General features: G+C 34.0%; 1 protein-coding gene across 2 annotated transcripts in view; it reads right to left on the reverse strand.

Annotated features, from left to right (window-relative positions):
• The window catches only part of KDM7A (lysine demethylase 7A), an 86,943-nt gene that overhangs the window by 25,672 nt on the left and 41,566 nt on the right, over positions 1–19,705 (reverse strand). For both annotated transcript variants that reach the window (XM_031939177.1, XM_031939178.1), the window contains exons 4-11: positions 18,373–18,533; positions 16,978–17,119; positions 16,528–16,714; positions 13,819–13,981; positions 6,218–6,305; positions 5,350–5,456; positions 2,833–2,924; positions 1,769–1,858 (exon numbers count right to left, since the gene is read on the reverse strand). In XM_031939177.1, coding sequence (XP_031795037.1) covers positions 1,769–1,858; positions 2,833–2,924; positions 5,350–5,456; positions 6,218–6,305; positions 13,819–13,981; positions 16,528–16,714; positions 16,978–17,119; positions 18,373–18,533 — 1,030 coding nt within the window. The remainder of the gene's footprint in view (positions 1–1,768; positions 1,859–2,832; positions 2,925–5,349; positions 5,457–6,217; positions 6,306–13,818; positions 13,982–16,527; positions 16,715–16,977; positions 17,120–18,372; positions 18,534–19,705) is intronic.

Genomic DNA, 19,705 nt, shown 5'->3' on the forward strand with positions numbered 1-19,705 from the left:
AAGTTGAATGAAATAGTAAATGAATTCTACAGAATTAAAACTTAGTTCCAAAAAAAAGAGAAGAGAAGACATCTCCGTTTGGTTTTTTGCAGAGGAAAGAGAATTTTGGGTATGGAAGACCATATAACATCAAAAATTTTTGATGTGTTGATTAGTTCTGCAGAACAGTGGGAAGCATAGGTAATGTAAAAAACAAAAGATACCAATAAAAACTTTTTTTAAACAGGAAAAAAATTTATTGAAGCTTCTTATTACTCTTTTGAAATCCTAGTTTTTTTCCTACTTATACTTTTCTTAAAGAGCTGCCTAGAAAACAAAGGTTAAAGGTCACACATTCAGTATATGTCAGAAGTGGGATTTGAACTCACATATTCCTAATTCTGAAATCAGCTGTCTATCTGCTACACATTACTAACCTCTCACTATTTTCATATTGAGAGTTGTTTTTAACTATACAAAGAAGTACAGAAGCAAGCCAATTAACTTAGGTCACAGCTTTCTTGTGTATAAAATGGAAAATAGCAGAAATCATCCCCCGAAGTTGTTTTGAAGATCACATGAGATTAATGTACGTAAAGTATTTTACATAGAGAACCAGCTTTGTACAATGTCCAATAAGACTTGAGGCTAGAAGACCTTTATAGGTCTAGGCAACAATCTGAGACAATAAACTGCACAAAAGGTAAGTCAGTCTCATATGCCAATGAAATCCCAGTTTAGTTATCCCCAGAGATACCAGCTATTACTAGGCTACTCGCTTATAGCTAGTGGTTACAGTGGTTACTAGCTTATAGCTAGTCTGGCTTCTCTGCTGTTAATTAAACCACTATCATTCTCTCCTCTTTCAACATATGCTATATCCAAGATGCAGCCTGGGAAGCCCTTATCTCTTACTGCTGCCTCTCAGAAGTCTTTTTTTTTCTTTCAGGTTCTGTTCAAGATGCCATCTCTTTTTTAAAGGCTTTCCTGGACCCTCCAGTTATTACTCCTCTTTCTTCCCAAATTATTCTATATTTATTGTGTACATATTGAATTCTCCCTATAAAATGCAAATTCCTTGAGGACAAGAAAAATTTTATTTTTTTTTTATTACATCACTTAGTGCAATACCTCATACATAAAAGGGTCTTAATAAATATGTATGAATTGAATTGTTAGGTGACTATCCTTCAAACTCTGAAGTAGTTGCCAAAAAAGTTCTTTAATGAATTTAAAACTAATCTTTTGGCTTTATGGTTATTCTAAAAATGGCACCTTATAATCAAGTTTCCCTAATACTCTCTTCTTCAATGACTTATATTGATCATCCTATAAAACACTGTCCTACTAAATTAAGATTTATTTCTCCAAATTTCTTTGCTTACTAACTCCATTCCCTCAGCTATATTTGCGTTAGCTCTCTAATTACCGATTATTTGTTAATCTCTTAGGAGCTATAAGAAGTTATGCATGAAAATTGTGGATGGCTCTCTGATTTTAGGCCTATGCTCAAAAATGTATTAAATGTCTTTTTTTTTCCTTCTTTGAATATCCCCAAAGGCATGCTTCCTAGTGAGTCCAATTAAAACACAATTTCATTACAGTGTCCCCAATTTACTCTAAAACTTTCTGAAATTAAAATGTTAAATTAGCATTTAAAAGATCTAACATATATAGCATTTTCTAAAGCAAGGAATAGTTCTCCAAAGTTTATTTTAGAATATTATAATTATGTGCCTCAAAAAATCAGAACTTTAATATTCATTTAGATAACCATTTCTATTCTTACCTCTATTGAACGAATTACTTTAGAAAGTTCTTTAATGAGATGTCCCGGTCTAACATTGTCTGGAATTTCAAAGGCATGTTCTGATACAAGCTGTATTTAGATACATAAAGAAACAAAAATAAAAGTTAATATTTCATAAAAATACCCAGGCAAATTAAAGATCCCACATAATCACTTCCTTCATTTTAGAAGTTTTATAAGCACATCTAAATAAATAAGCAGTATAATAAAAGTTTATATTTCATAAAAATACCCAGGCAAATTAAAGATCCCACATAATCACTTCCTTCATTTTAGAAGTTTTATAAGCACATCTAAATAAATAAGCAGTATAGTATGATGTAAAAAAATATAACTTAAAAGTAAAGAGGCCTAAATTCTTAACCTGGTTCTTACATGTTAGCTGTGACCATGGATGAGGTAATTTTACTTCTACAATATCAATTTCAATCCCAAGAGTTATGGATTAAACAAATATTTATTTTGTCTTTATGTAGCATAAAACTTCATTTTAGGGATAGTACTATCAAACTCATACTTGTATCCTATGCTCTATTTCTGCTAGTAGAGCTCATGCCAGGGATTTGACATTCCTATTCTACTCTACATCCTATATATATATATGTATATGTATGCATGTCTATGTATTGTATATGTGTGGTTTGCACAAATATATATGTATATTTGCTTTTTTCCCTCCCCCTTATGATTAATTTCCTTGAAGACTGTCAAGCAGAGACCAGATGTCTACAGATTTTTTTTCATTAGTTATCAGAATTACACAAAGGACAAATGAGGTCCATTCCCCCATCTTCCATTTTCAAACTCATTGATTTTTTGTGAACACAGGTTGATTTCAGATATAGATCTAGGTCATATCTTAAATATGGCACAAGTTATCATACATCTGACTATGACAAACAATGAAATGTTTACCAATAAACCTTATTTTATTCCTCCAGTAGTTCAAGGTTTTGTTGAGATTCACGCCCAAAATGTTAACACCATAAAATCAATTTAGCTGATAAAAAAATAATCATTAGAACTAAAAAAAAATGGCTTACTTCTTTTTTCATCCATAATTTTAAAGCAGTATGCAATGCCTTGACTCCCTGCACTAAGTAGTTTTGGGGCTGGAAACCATCTTCTCTCAATTCTGGAAAATAAAAGGAGTAAAGGCAGCAATTTACATATTATATAGGTAATAACAGTAAAAGCAGTTTAGACCCAAATTAGCAGTTAAAAGGAATTTTTCATATAAGTAAAACACAATCAAGGACCCAGACAACATTTGGAAGATAAACAGCAGCTATGATAATCATCTAAATAGTACTATACCATAAAAAAGGACAAATATGAAGAATTCAGAGAAATAAGGGGGCACTTATACAGAATAATGCAGGACAAAGAAAGAATCAAGAAAACAATATATATATATATATAAAAACAAGAATGCAAATGAAAATAATACTAAAGGGTCAAATTCAATTTAAAAGATTAAATGCAATAACCAATCCTGGTTTCAGAGGACATATGACAAAAACATTCCCAGGAGAAGATGATAGATATGGGATATTGCAAAAGATGTCTGGGATGAGTACAGTGACGGTTTGGTTTACTTAGCATTTTTTGTTACAAGGGAGACTTCTACTGTAGGGAGGAGAAAGGAGTGCTATTGGAAAGTTAAACACCAATAAAAAGATTTTTAAAATGTAAAATGTTTGGATTTAAACTAAAAAAAGGTTACACGTTCACTGGGAAACAGCAAAAATCATCACTTTCTGAAAAGATCACGCACATTCCCTTTTTGGTGGCACTCTATTCTCTATGCCTAGAATGCCCATCTCCTCTGAATCCACAATCTCTTCTGAAATTGTATCTATCCTTCAATGGACACTTCAAATGCTATCTCTTTGAAGATATTCTGACTTGTCTAAAATCCCATGAAACTTAGAACCTCATCATGTTACATACCTTATTTTATGGTATACTTATTTTTTCTTTTCCTTTTTTAAAAATTATGAATCTGACCTATATCTACAAACATAAATACTTCTATGCACAATTACATACAAGGAACAGAAAAAGTACTATATAATAACCATGAGCTTCTATCACATACAGCTTGTTTTTTAAGTACATATTAAATTTAATAATGTAGCACCAATACTGCCTATTACTTTTTTCTTCTTAGCACAATGCTTGATAACATAGCAAGTCTTTAATATATAATATAATATATATATATTTGGGGGGGGGGGGTTGAGGCAACTGGGGTTAAGTGACTTGCCCCAGGGTTACAAAGCTAGGAAGCGTTAAGTGTCTGAGGTCAGATTTGAATTCAGATCCTCCTGACTTCAGGGCTGGTGCTGTATCTACTACGTCATCTAGCTGCCCCAAGTCTTTAATATTTTTAAATGAATTTTGTTTAATAAGATATATTTAGGTATTTTTAAATGAGTATAAAAATATGGATATCTTTAAAAAGTACACAACTGATAGTCAACTAGCCAATCTGGCAAGGGTGGAATAGAAGAAGAATTAGGATATAAGGCAACCCAAAGATATAGCAAAACCAGCCTGACCTCCAATGTGAAATTACAAGGCTAGCTAAAAGTAAAGAAATTTCTATTGGTTTATCTTAAAATTTGCTCTCATATATACACACTACAACTTAGGTTGCTGTGAAAACAAGGCTTGGAAAAAAATTGTTTTTTCTTATGGCATTGGTAGAATCAGACTGGTCACTGTAACAAGATTGGAAAAAAGTTATGTTAAGATACAATCTTGATAGATACCTGCTAATAAACACATTGATTATATCAAGACTTCAAAAGTATAAGTTTTTTAACTTGTAAACCAATGCTACTAAATTAGTCTTAGATTTTCTTTATAAAGTCACAGCCACTCAGCCTGATCCTATGGGCTCACCACCACATTTGCCCTATTGCCCAGAACACAGACTGATGTACTTCCCCCTTGCCCAAAGTACATACACAAAAAAGGGGGGGAAATGAATAGTCAGAGGAGTCTTCTAATTTTATAGTATTCATGATACCCTGGAAGTAATGTTCTTTTTTATTTCTGTTATATGATGATGAAAAGACAAAGCACTGAAACATTTATCTTCTTTTCTTCCTTCAGTAAGTTTACCTCTATTCTATGGGAAATAACAGTTTCCAGTTTTACAATATATTTTATTCATTAATATCATTTGGAGAAATTAATTTTAAAACTTGACTGATGAAATTAGACAAAAAAATTAAATTGGACATTCTATAAACTTTAATATTACACTAGCACAAATGAAATAAGAAAGAGAAAATAACTAGAATTAAACTAATAAGAATGAAATTTTACCATATGAAATGTCAACTTTAAATATTCCATGATGATTAAAAAAAAGAAAAAGGAATTTCTGGTTGTCAAGAAATCACAGTCATTAACTTTTTTTACACTTTTAAAAAATTAATCTTGAAATAAGTTTGGGAAAGATGCAACTCAAAAGGTTGGCAGTTGAGAAATTCTCTGTTTACCATGAGATAGCATTTAGCAAGTTATGTTCATAACGAAATAATTACCTTTCAAGGTTTCCAGCAGATTTTTGGCTACAAACCAACATATGGCTTCAAAAAAAGGGAATTTGAAAAGATCAGGTGTTTTTAGCCTCTTCTCCATCTCATAACACCTAAATAAATAATATTTAAGGATTATAATTACATAATATTAAAACTAAATATATTTACCCAACTGATATAATGTTGAGAAAAATAAAATAGGCAGGCCATGAGATACAAGACAAAGTACTAAACAGTCAAACCTTAACAAGACCACAATTGGACAAGACTGAACTATGATCTTATCCAGGTAATGGGCTTATCAAGTTTGCTGCACTTGTAAGGAAAAAGGTGGACTTCAGAAAACTAGGATACAAACCCCATGTGTGATCTTTTAACAGATGGAATTTTATCAGGATTCCACTGTAATAAATAAAAACAATATGTTTAGAAAACAGCTCCACATGCTGGGCAACAAGTAAAATAGGTGTTCAGGCAACAATCCTGATTTTGGGTTGCTCTTTTTTTAGCACCATGTTGCATAATTGAGTTTGGCCAATCTTTAAATTGTCTTGCTCATCCAGTAAATGCCAAAACAAAGCTCATGTATAGATTGAAGGTATTTAAATTTTGGCAGATCTTAATTTTTTCAGCTCTTGATATAATTTTTTTTTCTTGAAGAAATGAAATACACTGAAATCTGCTCCAGACAAAGTTGTTAAATTAATCTTTAAAAGTCTTTTTTAAAATTCCTCTATAGTACCCATATCCTGTTCTCCAGTGATCTCACCTTAACATATTCTAGATGATTAATTCTTATTTTAAAAGCTTGAAGAACATTCTACTTGAGAAAGGAAAAAACATAAGATCTTTAAATACTAACAAAACCAACCTGAGCTGCATGCCAATATTAAGGTTGTGTAGAAAGTTCCCTCCAAAAGCCATACAGTCCTGAGATGTGAGCACAGCATGAATCCACCCTGAAATGACACGATATATCAGTGTCAAGCAAAACAACTGTGAGATCAACCAGCAAAACATGTCATTATAAGTAGTTAATGGAAAAGAATCCCTTTATGTAATATACCAATAACATAGTTTGTTAAATGTAAAAAAGTAAATGATCTACTTAATGATAAATTATTATTAATATAAGAGAAGGGATTTTATTTTTCAAATACAAATTGTTGTAGATTAAAAGACTAGACTTGCAATCAGGTAAAATATGAAATGAGAACAGAAAAGTTGGTTATAATAGTTGCAGGTACTACTAGAGGGGCAATTCTAGGTGGGGGAAGCAGCAGCTACACCCAGGATTTGGTAAGAAACATTGCACCTACAGGTATTCTTCTTCTACATCTGGAAAAGCTGAAATTATGTAAGGTGAATTTGACATTGTCACAAAAATATAATAGGGAAATGGTTGATGTAAATTTTTAAAGTAAACAATTATAAACACTTAATATGAAAGATTTAGTTATTTTATAGTCAACCCCAAGGAGGTTAAAGATAGAAGACAATTTTGCATGTATATAAAAATAATTTATTTACAGCAGCATTTTTGTGGTAGCAATGAACAAAAAACAAAGAGAGCGCTGGCTGAACAAATTGTGGCATATGAGTAGAAAGAGAGCTGGAGTTAGGAAGATGTGAGTTCAAATTCTGCCACAGATATTAACTATCTGTGTGGCCCTTGGCAATCACTTAACTTCTGTGAACCTCAGTTTCTTCCTCTGCAGCCTCTAAGGTCTTTTCTAGCTCACAATATCTTCAATATGTCCAAAACAGATTTCCTCATTTTCTTCCCCCAAAAAACTTTCCCCTCTTCCAAACTTCCTCATTTCCATTGAAGAGCATCACCATCCTTCCCATCTCTCAAGAGTCCAAACCGTAAACATCATTCTCAACTTCTCCCTCAGCTGCCAACTCTTGCTGTGTCTACTTCCACAATACTCCTCCCATCTGATCCATTATTTCCACCCACACATCTATCAAGTGTCACCCAAATAACAGCAATAGCCCCCCCTCACTGGTCTCCAACCTCAAATTTCTCGTCACATTCATGATGTTCTACAAACTGCTACCAAATTGATTTTCTTAAGTGAAGATTGGACCATGTCACTCATCTACTCAATAAATTCCAATGATTTCCTACTATCAGCTCTTGAAGTCTGATAACCTGATCCCAATCTGTCTTCCCACTGCCACTGAACATCCCCCATCCATCCCTCTTCTGTATTCTGTGATTCAATCAAAAATGATCTCTTCTCTGCTCCTCGGGACACATGCCATATGACTATATCCTGCCATTCTCTCCTTACTCTGTCTCAAAGAATGCCAATCTTTTAAAATAAAGAACAAACACCAATTTCTACACAAAGCTTTTCTGATTCCCCAACCACTAGATGGTCTTCCTTTCTAAATAACATTGGATTTGACTTCTTTGTATATATTTATATTAGTTTGTTTGATATTTACATCATCTGTATGTACTTGTCTATCCCACTAGAATGAAAAATCCTTGGGAGGATTCTTTAAACTTATATCCCTAGGGTCTAGACAGAACCTTACACAAAATAAGTACTTATTAAATATTTGATTGATTGAAGAATTGAAAAACTTAGGATGACTTGAAAAAGTTGATGCAGATCGATGGAAGAAAACTCAAAAGAACAATTTACACAATTAACCACAATAATGTAAAGGAAAACAACAATGAATGATATTAAACCTCTGATCCACAAAAGAACCAATCCCTGTTCCCCATAGGTCTGTTAATAGTGAAGTACGCAGCATACCACCTTTCTCTTGCAGTAGAGATTCTCTTGCCATAGAGCACCAGAAGAATAACATAAACGATTTAAAACTCACAATTTTTAAAAAATCTTATTTAATATTTTCCTCCAGTTATATCCATCCTATGTTTTTTTAAGATTTTTGAGTTCTAGGTTGTCTCCCTTATCTCCACCCACAATTAAGAAACCACATGTGAAGTCATGCAAAACAAAACTTGTGATTTCTTAACTGCTACACTTAATAGCCTTTTTTTTAATCTCCTTCTCAACTAGATATTCTTAGCCTATGTTCCAAAGATCCCTAAAGGGTTTGTGGATAATTTTAAGGGATCCATCAACTTGTTTGGGGAAAAAATGACCTTCTTATTTTCACTAACCTCTAACTGAAATTCAGCATTTCTTTCAATTATGAAGGAACAAACATAATTCTGAAAAGAGGTCCACAGGCTTCACCAGACTGCCAAAGAGATCCATGATACAAGAAAGGAACAATGCTCTAAAACATTCTATTGACAATTTTCTACTAAAGGAGATTGTTTTCCCCCTTTGGGTTTTCATGATATTCCTCTCTCGCATAACTCCTCCTTCTGCTAACTCAATATTTGTGTCATGACACATCATCTGACAATTATCTGTCAGTCTACCCCAATGCTCTGCTTTGTACCCTCTTAGCTTTTCTCTTCATACTTTATTCAGTGACCTTATCAACTTCCAAGGGTTCAATTATTATCTCTATGAAGATGACATCCAAATCAATATATCCAGTCTTGTGTCTCCTGAGTTCCAGTCCTTATCATTACCAATTACTTCTTAGACGTTTCTAGCTATGTCTTATAAACATCTCAAATTCAAATCAACAATTCAGTATAAAATAAAAGTTACTATCTTTCCCCAAAAATGAACTTATGAAATCTAAGAAATAAACTTATGAAATCTAATAAAATTCTCATTACTGCTGAGGGCACCACTAATCTCCAAGTCACCCAGGTTTGAAAATTTGAAATCATTCACCTCTTCACCTAAAACTCTTCACAATCTGTCCCCCTGCTATTTTCCCAATCTTTTCACATAACACTCCCCTCCAGAATTCCACAATCACACCAGATTGCACTTCTGTATATACAGTGCTCCTTTTCCCATCTTCATGCCTTCGTCCTGCCTGTCCCCTATACCTAGAATGTACATGGCTTTACTTCCAGGACTTAGCACAGTGCTCAGCATAGTGCCCACCCATAATAAATGCTTAATAAATGCTGATTGACTGATTGTACCACCTGTACAATCCCTAGTTTTCTTCAAGATTCAACTCAAAAACATTACCTCCCCAAAGCATTTCCTGAATTATTAGTACTTTCTATTGACAAAATATATATATATGTGTATATATATGTGTGTGTGTGTGTGTGTGTGTGTGTGTGTGCTCTGTATATACCAAAAAATATATACATATTGCTTCCCTCTTTACAAAGTAAATGCCTTCACAGATAGATTCATTGGAAAGTTTAATGGTACTTTTCTGGAAGAATGGGAAATGGCAGTTGTCTGCAGTCAGGTGGAAAAGAATGTTTGCTATTTGGTTCAATTCGTTTTTATGTAGTAGCAATAATAGTAATAGCTAACGTTTATATAGAGCTGCTTATGAGTCAGGCATTGTATACCTTGTGTTTTATTATATGCTTTTTGCTCTAGGAAAAAAAAAAAGAAAAAAGTCAGCTTCTTGAAGGCAGGGACTGTGTCACTACTGTCTCTGTATTATCAACACTTAGCACAGTGCTTGGCACAAAGGAGGTAGTTAATTCTGATTGGCGATTAAATAGTATGATCCTGAATGTGCTTATCTATTAGAATTAACTAACCTAACTGAAAGACAGACTAATAATAGACTTACAGTTATACTGAAGTGTATTAGCTGACTATAAGCTCAATGATTCAAAAGCATGATGAGCTACCTAACCTAATATTTGAGGAATAAGGCATCCAGAACAAAGGAGTTAATGGCCCCAATGTATTCTAAGAGCTGACAGAAAGATTATTTCAACCCAGATTTTACAAGGTATATTGACAAACTGGAAGGTGTACAAAGGAGAATGAATTGTCTGTCATACTGAAGAAACTGGGGATGCCTAGAATGAATATGAGAAGACACTGGGGAAAGGGAACATGATAGTCAATTGACCAGTCACATACAGACCTATGTCTGTAAAATGTCTCAATAATGTCTCAAAAAACATTTAGAATAACACTGCGTTATTCAGATATTGGCCACATCTGGTTGTAGAGTTCAGTGCTCCTATATCACAATTCAAAGGCAAAGATATTTACAAGCACTAGCCAGTGCACTGACTGAGAAGAAAATGACCTTCATGTTCCTTCTGGAGAAAACTTATTACTATATGTTCTAATTTTTTATATAATATTTAACATTATTTGAAAATAAATGTTTCTTTACATGAATTGATGCTAAGTAAAATAAGCAGAACTGGGAGATCATTATACCCGGCAACAAGACTATACGATGACCAACTGTGTTGGACTTGGTTCTCTTCAACAATGAGACGATTCAAACTAGTTCCACTTGTACAGTGATGAAGAGAGACATCTACACCCAGAGAGAGGCCTTGGGAATTGAGTGTGGACCACAACAAAGCATGAGCAGAACCAGGAGATCATTATATCTGGCCACAAGACTATATGATGATCAATTGTGATGGACTTGGTTCTCTTCAACAATGAGATGATTCAAACTAATTCCATTGTACAGTGACGAAGAGAGCCATCTACACCCAGAGAGAGACCTTGGGAATTGAGTGTGAACCACAACAAAGCATTTTCACTCTTTTTATTATTGTTTGCTTGCATTTTTGTTTTCCTCAGATTTTTTACTTTCTTTATAGATCTGATTTTTCTTGCTCAGCAAGATAACTGTATAAATACATTGCATTTAACATCTATTTTAACATATTTAACATGTATTGGATTACCTGCCATCTAGGGAAGAGGGTGGATGGAAGGAGGGGAAAATTTGGAACAGAAGGTTTTGCAAGGGTCAATGTTGAAAAATTACCTATGCATATGTTTTGTAAATAAAAAGCTACAATAATAAAAATAAATAGCTAAATGGATAAATGAAAGAAAATAAATGTCTCTCTACACAGTTACATATTAATTATTATAAAATTATGATATGGTTTTGTTAAGTCATCCTTCTAAAAGGGTACAAGGTAAAACTGGTAATTAAATCAGGAAAAGTATGACTGGGTTTGACAGGCTGTCCTTGATAGGTTAAAATGAATTAAATAAGCTTTAAGGAATCAAACTAACTCTAAAGGTTACTAATAAAGGTAAACTTAGAGTCTATGACCATACTGAGATAACTTTCTTGGTCCCATAAGGGTATCAAAAGGCCTTCCCACATGGAGTCAATATCATTTAGACCTGATGGATAACTAAAGATCACAAGAGTAATCTTGCCTTGCTACCAGACAAGTTTCTACATGGACATTAGGGGAGTAGATAGCTGGCAGGTGCCTAACCAAGCTAAAGCTAGAGTATTCTTCTTTTGTGAATATTCTTTCTATGTCATGGCTAAGAAAACCTCTTTGTGTTAAGGTGAATGACCAAGTGCTTCATTTCACTGCTATATATTAGGCCAAATCAGGCCTAATGTGTACCAAAGCCAGTCAATAGCTAGATGAATTATCTCTGTTCTATAAATCTTTGCTTTGCAGTGTTATTCTGTACATACATGTATCTCATGTTATTTTAACCTTACTTGACTTATCAAAACTTTCTCCTGAAAAACATTCACTTTGGCTGATTTAGGAGAAAGAGTGATGTCCACACTTGGACCAAGAAAGCCAAAAGCAACAGAGTGCTAGTAGAGGATCACTGTGATTCTGGAAGTGACTCTTCCTCTAGTCCCCATTAGATTTCAATCCTATTTATATAACAGGCTACCTTCCAAGGTCCCAAAGCTAACATTTACTAAGTGCCTACTACATACATGACATTAGGCTAGGCCTGAGAACACCAAGATAACTTCTACATAGATCCTGCTCTCAAGACATTTAGAGCTTGATGAGATAAAAGAAATATACAGAATAGCTATAATCTAAGAAAGGATGACAGAAATACCATGAGGAAATCCAGGCAGAGTGCTCAGAGAACTCAAGGAAGAGAAGCATCACATGGGCTTTGGAAACAAAGGAGCACAGACAGACATGGAGAGACAAGAGAGACCCTTTTAGCTGGACAACAATGTGGAAAGGCCAAGGGAGGAATGGGTTAAAGCATGTTAGGAAAGGGCTATACTGAAGGGGTTGGCCACTGGTCCAAGATAAGTAGGTTGAAAACAAGACCACAATAGTTTACAAGTAGTGAGCTGAGGCTTATCAGAGAAGTGAATATTGAGAAAAGATTGAATTTTAGAGCTAGCAGGCACTTAGAGGTCCATTTAGTCCAGTATTCATGTATTAGATATTGAAAACTGAGGTTCAGTGAAAAGTGTAAAATGTGAATTAGGAAAAAAAGTCCCAGAAACCACATTATTCAACTCCTCAATGAGGTAGCCAATGCTCATAAAAGAAGTGACTTGCCTAAGGACACGCAGTTAATAAATAGCGGAACCAAGCCTAGGACCTGGGCCTTCTGATTCCTTCCCACTATAATAGCAGCTCTCTCTCTAATGTACCAAGGTATGACATCCAAAATTACACATCTAGTTGATAGGAGTCAAGATTAGAAGTGAGACCTCCTCCTTCCCAATCCAATGTTCTTTCTAGGAGAGAACTAGAAATTGCCTGTCTGAATCTAGAACAACCTTCTCTCCAGGACCCTCCTTTACAGATTCTCTCCTGACAGCTGCTCTTAGCATAGGTCTACAGACTGATCTAAGCTCTAACTGGAGTAAGACCTGAGTGATCTTCAAGTCAGACTTTAGGCCCCAAACACGGAAGCCAAATTGACAACAATCATCAATGAGCTGGGATGGGTCACATGCTTTCTTTGCCACAATATCCTTCTTCTCCCCCCAAACCCCACCTCTTCATCCCCTAAAATCTCTGTACCAGTGATGACCATTGTCCACATTCCATCTGAGCCTGAACCAGGAACACAGCAGAGATGACCAAGAAGAGGTGGAGAGTCAGGTTTGGTCTACATTCATCTCTTCTAAAATGCTTACTATTCAAGGCATCCAATGCCCCTTCTCTAAAAAGAAGGTGGGCAAAGACACAAAAGCTACAGTTATATATTGCTTTGTGTCCCATAATCGCAAAGAGCTACCACAAACAAGACGACAGCGATACTTAGAGCTGCCGTCCGAGTCAGGCAATCTTGGAATCAGAGCGCCACATAAAGCACTAGCACCACATCCCAGACTCACCCAACTGACATCTCTTCCTATCTGGTTAAGGCCAGTGACCAATCCCAAGTTCATCTCAGGCTCTTGGAACAATGTGAATTATAGCCCCAGGTATTTTGCTGCAGGGTTAGAACCAGTCAGAGTTTGGGAATAACAAAGCCTGGTACTGAAACACAGAACCAGAATTAGTGGGCATTATATGTGGAGCCCTCAGCAGGGTGTCCAAGACAAACTCCAGGCTTGGGCCTAGAGGCTAAGTTTACTTATGTCATTACCAAAATTGAAAGACTCTGCTTGAATAACTATAAATCACATGTGCAAGGAAGAAAAACTTACCTGTTGGAACAAAAAGGGTGTGCCCTTGCTTCACAACACATTTGTAGCATTTATCTACTTTTTCACCAAAGTACACTTCACTTTGGGTGACAGATGAACTCCAGGATTCATAGAGTGCTAAATTTTCATCTGTTGGCTTTATCAAATAAAAAATCTTCTCACCCTATGAAGAGAAAATAGGATTCCTTATGAAATAAAAACTTACAACCTAAAATTTGGCTAAATCCAAATTTTTACTAGGGAAAACCAAGTCAGATATTCTAATCTCCTTTTTTTAAACATAGAAAAGCATATTACAAGTAGTTAATCAATCCTTGCTAGCTTATATGAACCTCTTCAAAGCTCCTGCAACCATTTTTTTTTTTTTTGCTAAGGCAATTGGGGTTAAGTGACTTTCCTAGAGTCACACAGCTAAGATGTGTTAGTTGTCTGAGGTCAAATTCGAACTCAGGTCCTCCTGATTTCAGGGCTGGTGCTCTATCTACTGTACCACCTCGGTGCCCCCACCCTGCAACCATTTTCAAATAAATACAGCAAGAAGTGATACCAGAATTAAGTCTTTAATCCAAGATAATCATCAGTAAGTATGCCAAAAGCAGCAGACCTAAACACTATCAATGAATCTGAAACTGACCTCAACTTCAAGCAATTACAAATCCATTATGTAGAATATGTCATACATATGACTCTGGCTATGGTTGCAGTTGCCACTCAGTGTTCACCTTTTTCTAACAGTGGTCACTGGGTTAAAGACAATGACCTTTTGGTTCTTGTGGGCACTCAAGCAATAAACAAAAACAGTTGGGCAATGGTCAAAAACAGGATACTAAAGAAGGATGAAGAGAAGGAGGGAGGGAAAAGAAAGAAATGAGATCACTCTGGCAAAACTTTCTTATTCGATTACCCATTTCAAGTCCATCCCTACTCTAATCCACCCTACCATGGATTTTCCTAAAATATAGGTCTGATCATATTACTTCTTACTACCTACAGGTTCAAATACAAAGTCATCCAGTTGAGATTTAAAGCCCTTTCCTATCTTTCTAAATTATTACTTTCTTCTCCATGCACTATAAAGTCCAGCCATACTGTCTACTTGGTGTTCCTTCATCTGATCTCCACACCTGTTCTCCAGTGTAGAATGCTCTTATTTCTTCAGCTTTCTGGGATCTCTGGCTTCCTTCAAAGCCTTAATCAAGCACCACAATCTGCAGGAGGCTTTTTCCAGTCCCCACAGCTGCTAGTCTTCTCTTTTAAAATTACTTTCCATCTATTCTATATCATTTTTTTATTAAGTTATCTTCCCCATTAAAATGTAGGCTCCTTGTGGGCAAAAACTGATTTTATTTTTCCTTTATATTCCTGAGGCGTACTAAGAGCTTGTTGTTTGATTAATAACCTTTGCCTTGTATGGGTGGCTTAGGGTTTAGGTCACCTGGGCCTGGCATCAAAGTTCCTTAAAACGTTCCTTAAAACTAAAAAAAAGAATGAATACAAGAGAGCTTACTACCTGTGATTTTAATCTCATTAAAACAGAAAGCCAGATTATTTGAGATTATAGAAAGGAACTGAACGAGAAAAGGAAAGTGTGGAAACATATGATATGAAATGACTCAAAAAATAATTTAAAAGTAGGGGATAGTTAAGATTATATAACATGACCCTATAGTAAAGTCCACCCACATCCTTATTACATCTAAGATGAAAAAAGATTTAGCCTGAAAAAAAGGAAAAGGAAAACATTTAGGAAAGAATTGCTATTCAAGAAAAGATGAGATACTAAACTTCCTAATCCATCCACTGGCTTACTTCCTAATTTTTCTTTTCAGTCTAGGCAAATGAAAAGAAAATTTTATTTGGTTTTATTAAATGATTCTTTTTAGTAGGAAACTTACTAAAGAGGACTAAAATAGCACAAAGCACAAAAATTCCACTACATACAAATATTTAAAATATTTAAATAAAAATATTAAATAAATTAATTAAAATTAAATAATAATTAAATAATTAAAATTAAATAATTAATTAAAATTAAAATAATTTAAAAAATATTAAATAAAAAGAGTATATGCCACCCAAGGAACTGGACATTGAGTGGATACCCATCAATTGGGAAATGGTTGAGTAAGTTATGGTATATGAATATTATTATTCTATAAGAAATGAGCAGGCTGATTACAGAAAATGCTGGAAAAGCTTACATGCACTGATGCTGAGTGAAGTGAGCAGAATCAGGAGGACACTGTACCCAGTAATAAGATTATGTGATGATCAATTATGATACACTTGACTCTTCTAAGCAATACACTGATCCAAGACAATGCCAAGAGACTTGGGATAGAAAATGCCATCCACATTCAGAGGGAGAATCATAGAGGCTTAATAGGGATCAAAGGATACTATTTTCACCTTTTTCTAAATTGTTTTTTCTTTTTTATGGTTTTTGCCTTTTGATCTGATTTTTCTGTCACAGCATGACTAATATGGAAATATGTTTAAAATGCCTTTATATTTGTAACCTATACCAAATTGCTTGCTTTTTGGGAGGGGAGAGATAAAGGAGGGAAGAAGAAAAAAAAATTAGAACTCAAATGTCGTAAACAATTTTTACATGCAATTGAAAAAATAAAATACTACCAAAATTTTCAAAAACAAATAAATAAAAAGAATTTTTTTTTTTTAAAAAGACTGCATGCCACCCATTCTCACCCAGAGAACATGGTACCAGACTGAAGTGCCTCCGAAATCAATGTGAAAATCTGTATAGCTATCTTGAACTCCCATCAAACAATATTTCTGAACAAATGGTTTAGGGAAGACTGAATCATCTGGCCAGTAATTTTCCACCCATGAAAGTTTTCGGGCAATATCAGGAACTTCCACCAATTCTGACATCCTTTAAAAAAGAAACATAAAATTGAAAACTTATCAACATTAACATCTCTTCCCCCATAAACAACTCTAAATAATTAGATCTAAAATATAATCAAACTTTAAAATGAATTACTTCAAACAAAAATTATCATATTCTTTCAAAATAAAACCCATAATATCACCATTCTAAAATTTCTCAAGATTTTGAGTATGCTTATTACCACGCTCAATTTAACATTAAATTATACTTTACCCCATTAGTAACCCCTAAACCAAACTACTCACTTTGTATCTGAAAATTCAAGGCTGATCACATTTAACACCTTTGGACGGTTAGGATTCATGAAGTATTTAACATAGTTGTGAAGTTTCATTTTGCTGTCTGCCTGTCTTGCCACATCAATGACATCTATTACTTTGTCACCACCTATGAAGAGAAATTATAGTCTAATTAATATTTGATAAATTACCAAATGCTTAAAATACTTTTAAAAACCTGAATTAATTTGGGATGAACACTAAGTCAAATATAAAATTTTGTTGCATAAACAAGGATATTTTCTAGATTTTGCTTTTTTAAGTCAAATACTGCTTTTTGCCATTAATGTTACATATAAAACTACCTACATGTATTGTAAAATACTCCATATGCTCACGCTTTCAGACTCAAAATCCATAAGCAAAAAAGCAAGATCTCCCCTCCCCCCACACACAGAAAGAAAAAACTTTGTGAAACTTTTTTCACAAAGACTAGCCAAAATGAAAAGATGAACAGATTTAGAGTCAATTTGGTTTGAATTCTGGTTCTGTCACTGGATCACCTAACTTCTTTAGGTTTCCACTTCCTCATCTGCACAATGGAGTGATTTAGAATGCATGACTATTAAGGTCCTTTCCAACTCTAGTTCTATGACCTTACTTTCAGTTTCTTCATCAATAAAATGAAATTGAATTAGACAGCTTCTAAAGGTATTTTCTAGCTCTAAAGTTCTATGATTCTAAGTTTTTAAGTTCTGAAGAGAAGGATCTGTCAACATCCCCTAATTAATGCACTGATAGCACTGATACTTAAAAGATGTTAACATATACACGGCATGTGATCCTGTTGAATCATTCATAACACATATAGCTTTTAAAATTTTTGATAGTGTCTTCTCTTTAACAAGCTCTTTTAAAGAAAAAAATAACTAGATGATAAAAGGCAGTTCCTTTTCCTACTGAAAGAGGTGACTGTTACTATAGATATCAAAATATACCGTGCATTTCACAACTTCATTGTAAAACTGAATTTGTTAAAGAGTCAGAATAAGGGAGCATTTTAAAAAGTCTGATAAGGAAGCCCATAAAAGGCTTATTTCTTCTGTCTCAATTCTGGCTATCATTCTGCATGTCAACAAACATTTATTAGGTACCACTCATGGACTAAGCATGTATGTATACACATACACAAACATTTACATATATAGATACATATATAGGTACACATGCATGTGTGTGTATACATATATGTATACACACACACACGTATATTTCAATGATCCAAGGAATTATAAATTTAGTAAAAGAATCCAACATAAAAATTCTTATCTATTCTAAATATCAGGTCAGGACAGCAATCATTTTTACTCATGCTATTTATCTTCCCCTTGATATTTTAAAATTTCAGTGTAAAGTTCATACCTACATAACGTTCCACATCCATAACAGAAAAAGTTGGTGGAGGGAGTCTAAGTCCTAGATCATCTATTCTGGGAACCATAATAGGCACATCAAATCCATGTTTCTCCAGGTATCTTTGTGTCAACTGGCTACCATTCATCTTTATAATGATTTCATCAGCACTAAAAAAAAAAAAAAAAAAAAAAAAATATTGTTAGCAGGAAATCATTCATTTAAAATTCAAATAAAAGTTTATAAAAATATTCTAAGATGTGTTTATGTATATATCTATACAAATATGTACATGTATACTCTTATCTTGAAATTATTTTTTCTTGCTAACATTTGAGATTCTCTCTTCCTGTCTCCTCCACTAAGGTTTGAAAAATTCTCTTGACTTTAGTCAGGTTTTGAAATTCCTTGTCCTTCATCATCTTTCCCCAAAACTCCTACCTAGAGTCTTAAAGCAGTTATAATTATCCAGATGAACCAACATTTCATCTGGGAGTTTGAGAACTTGAACAGCAAAAAGGAAGGTATGGAAAAAGGAGGTATGGTTATGATAGAAATAAGCCCTACAACTGGCCATGTGAAGAATGCAATCCATCTTCCCACTCTTCAAATTGAAATCACATTCTAGATGGGCAGATTATTTCAAAAACCATTCTGAAAGAAGATTGGAAAAGATAGAATTTTAGCCAAAAAGCAAGACCTGTGGTAATAGAATCCAAAAAAATACAGTATCTGATATAGAAACTATTGACACAAATTTATTATTCTAATAAATGTGTCCTATTTGAATGTTAAAATGCTTTTCTGTAACCTTCAAGTAAATATACCAGGTCATGAGAATGCTGTATTATTCATATTAGAAATTATTTATATTAGTTTTATCATGTTTAATTTTCTATTCAGAAATCAAAAATCAAAAAAGAGTATAACTATATACAAAGCAAAATACAAAAAAAGACTATATGAAACTGTCTCCATTTCATATTTCCTTTTTTTTAAAAGTATGTACATTTTAATTTTAAGAATTCTATTTTTTTTTCAAATTTTAATTTTTAAAGGTACACAGAAAAGGCATCAAGTTTCTTCAGGATCACCACATTCCAGGGGAGAAAGATTTTGAGCTAGGAAAGATGCCCTCCAGCCAACCATCAGAGTCTCTGCCCTCCCCAATTCCCACAAAACTTCCAGCAATTGGAGCTCAAGGACTCATTGCCATGACAACTATCTTGTTGCTAACATCATGAGTCTGTTTCAAATTCTAAAGTAAAGAACAACAAAATCACTACAGTATTAAGAGATAGGCAGAGCAATTCCAATAGACTTGTGATAAAGCCATCCGAAT

The sequence above is a fragment of the Sarcophilus harrisii genome, chromosome 5 (genome assembly GCF_902635505.1).
Source record: "Sarcophilus harrisii chromosome 5, mSarHar1.11, whole genome shotgun sequence".
NCBI classification, from domain to species: Eukaryota; Metazoa; Chordata; class Mammalia; order Dasyuromorphia; family Dasyuridae; genus Sarcophilus; species Sarcophilus harrisii.